We start from the raw sequence: 1,052 nt of genomic DNA, 5'->3' as shown, positions 1-1,052 counted from the left end.
TAGAGAGAGTATTGTTTCCACTTTTAGAATGTTTCATTTTTAATGGGACAGATTAAAAAGGAAAACGTTTCATTTCTAATGGGACAGAGGGAGTATGACATAGTAGATTCAAGGTTGAGCAAGGTGGTGAGTCTCAATAGCTTTGATGATGTCAATGATCAATGTGAGATTTGAAATGGGATGCTCCACATCTTCATTAAGCATCTCGTATTCTAAGGTGCTTGTCACCAAATCAATGCCATCATTTGTCTCTATGTGAAATGTAATAATGAAATCTTTGTAAAGCTCCAATAAGTCTCCTTCAATGACCTTAAATTGGATCAGTTTTTTCTCTTCATCAATTAACTGTATCACTTGCTTTTCTTTCTTCACTTTTCCATCTGCATATTGCACACAATGTTTTTATTTTTATTTAGTACTCCTATTAGTATTCATTAGGGTCAAATAATTTTATCTTTTTATAGCTCCTTTACTTATAAGTTGACATGGGACTAAAAATACTAAAAAAATTAGGTCAATTTATCTGAAATTTAAGTATGCACTTTATAATCAAAGAAAAAGACGTACTACATGAATTGTAGTAATATCTAATTATAAAGATGATGTGGAAGAGACACATGAATACATACCAAGGATATAATCCCAGAAAATTATAGAACCAACATGACCAAATTCACCCTCGTGAAGATAGCATCCTTTTACTATTTCAGGGCTAATTGTGGACATCTGATGTGGCCTGTGCTTTGCAAATTCGTGGAATACATCTCCACCGGCTTTGAATTCTATTGCTGCAACCAATTTCCCATGTAATCCCATCTCAAGGTAAAAATATAGTATGAATATATTAAGAGATCGAAGGCTACACAGATATTCTTCACAATCTTCCCTTTATATAGGCGAGGCTCACGTGATTATCCCAATTGTAATATTTTAGTCTAAGTTTCTAAATGTTTTTCCTTTTATTATCTATATTAAAATATTATTTTTTGTAATCGGACTCTATAAAGCTTATGGGGTCCTTTGTAAAGTTTATTTTAAACGAGGAGAGTAAA

At 32.2% G+C, this 1,052-nt stretch overlaps 1 protein-coding gene across 1 annotated transcript; it reads right to left on the bottom strand.

Moving 5' to 3' along the window:
- Window positions 1–843, bottom strand: LOC125185510 (kirola-like). The gene is made up of 2 exons (XM_089066179.1): window positions 630–843; window positions 1–380 (listed from the first exon to the last, which is right to left on the bottom strand). The coding sequence occupies exons 1-2, from the start codon at window positions 814–816 to the stop codon at window positions 109–111; spliced, it is 459 nt and encodes a 152-aa protein (XP_088922305.1). The 5' UTR covers window positions 817–843; the 3' UTR covers window positions 1–108.
- Window positions 844–1,052: the final 209 nt, after the last annotated feature.

The sequence above is a fragment of the Salvia hispanica genome, chromosome 2 (assembly GCF_029641045.1).
Source record: "Salvia hispanica isolate PSC_SH4W2 chromosome 2, Shi_PSC_v1, whole genome shotgun sequence".
Taxonomy (NCBI): domain Eukaryota; kingdom Viridiplantae; phylum Streptophyta; class Magnoliopsida; order Lamiales; family Lamiaceae; genus Salvia; species Salvia hispanica.
This window is presented reverse-complemented; position numbering and strand designations above follow the sequence as displayed.

Excerpts from the sequence above, each read along its gene's own strand:
- LOC125185510 (XM_089066179.1), bottom strand. The coding sequence starts at position 816 with ATGGGATTACATGGGAAATTGGTTGCAGCAATAGAATTCAAAGCCGGT. Across the intron at positions 381-629 it reads TTTCTGGGATTATATCCTTG|ATGGAAAAGTGAAGAAAGAA; the intron begins GTATGTATTCAT and ends TGCAATATGCAG.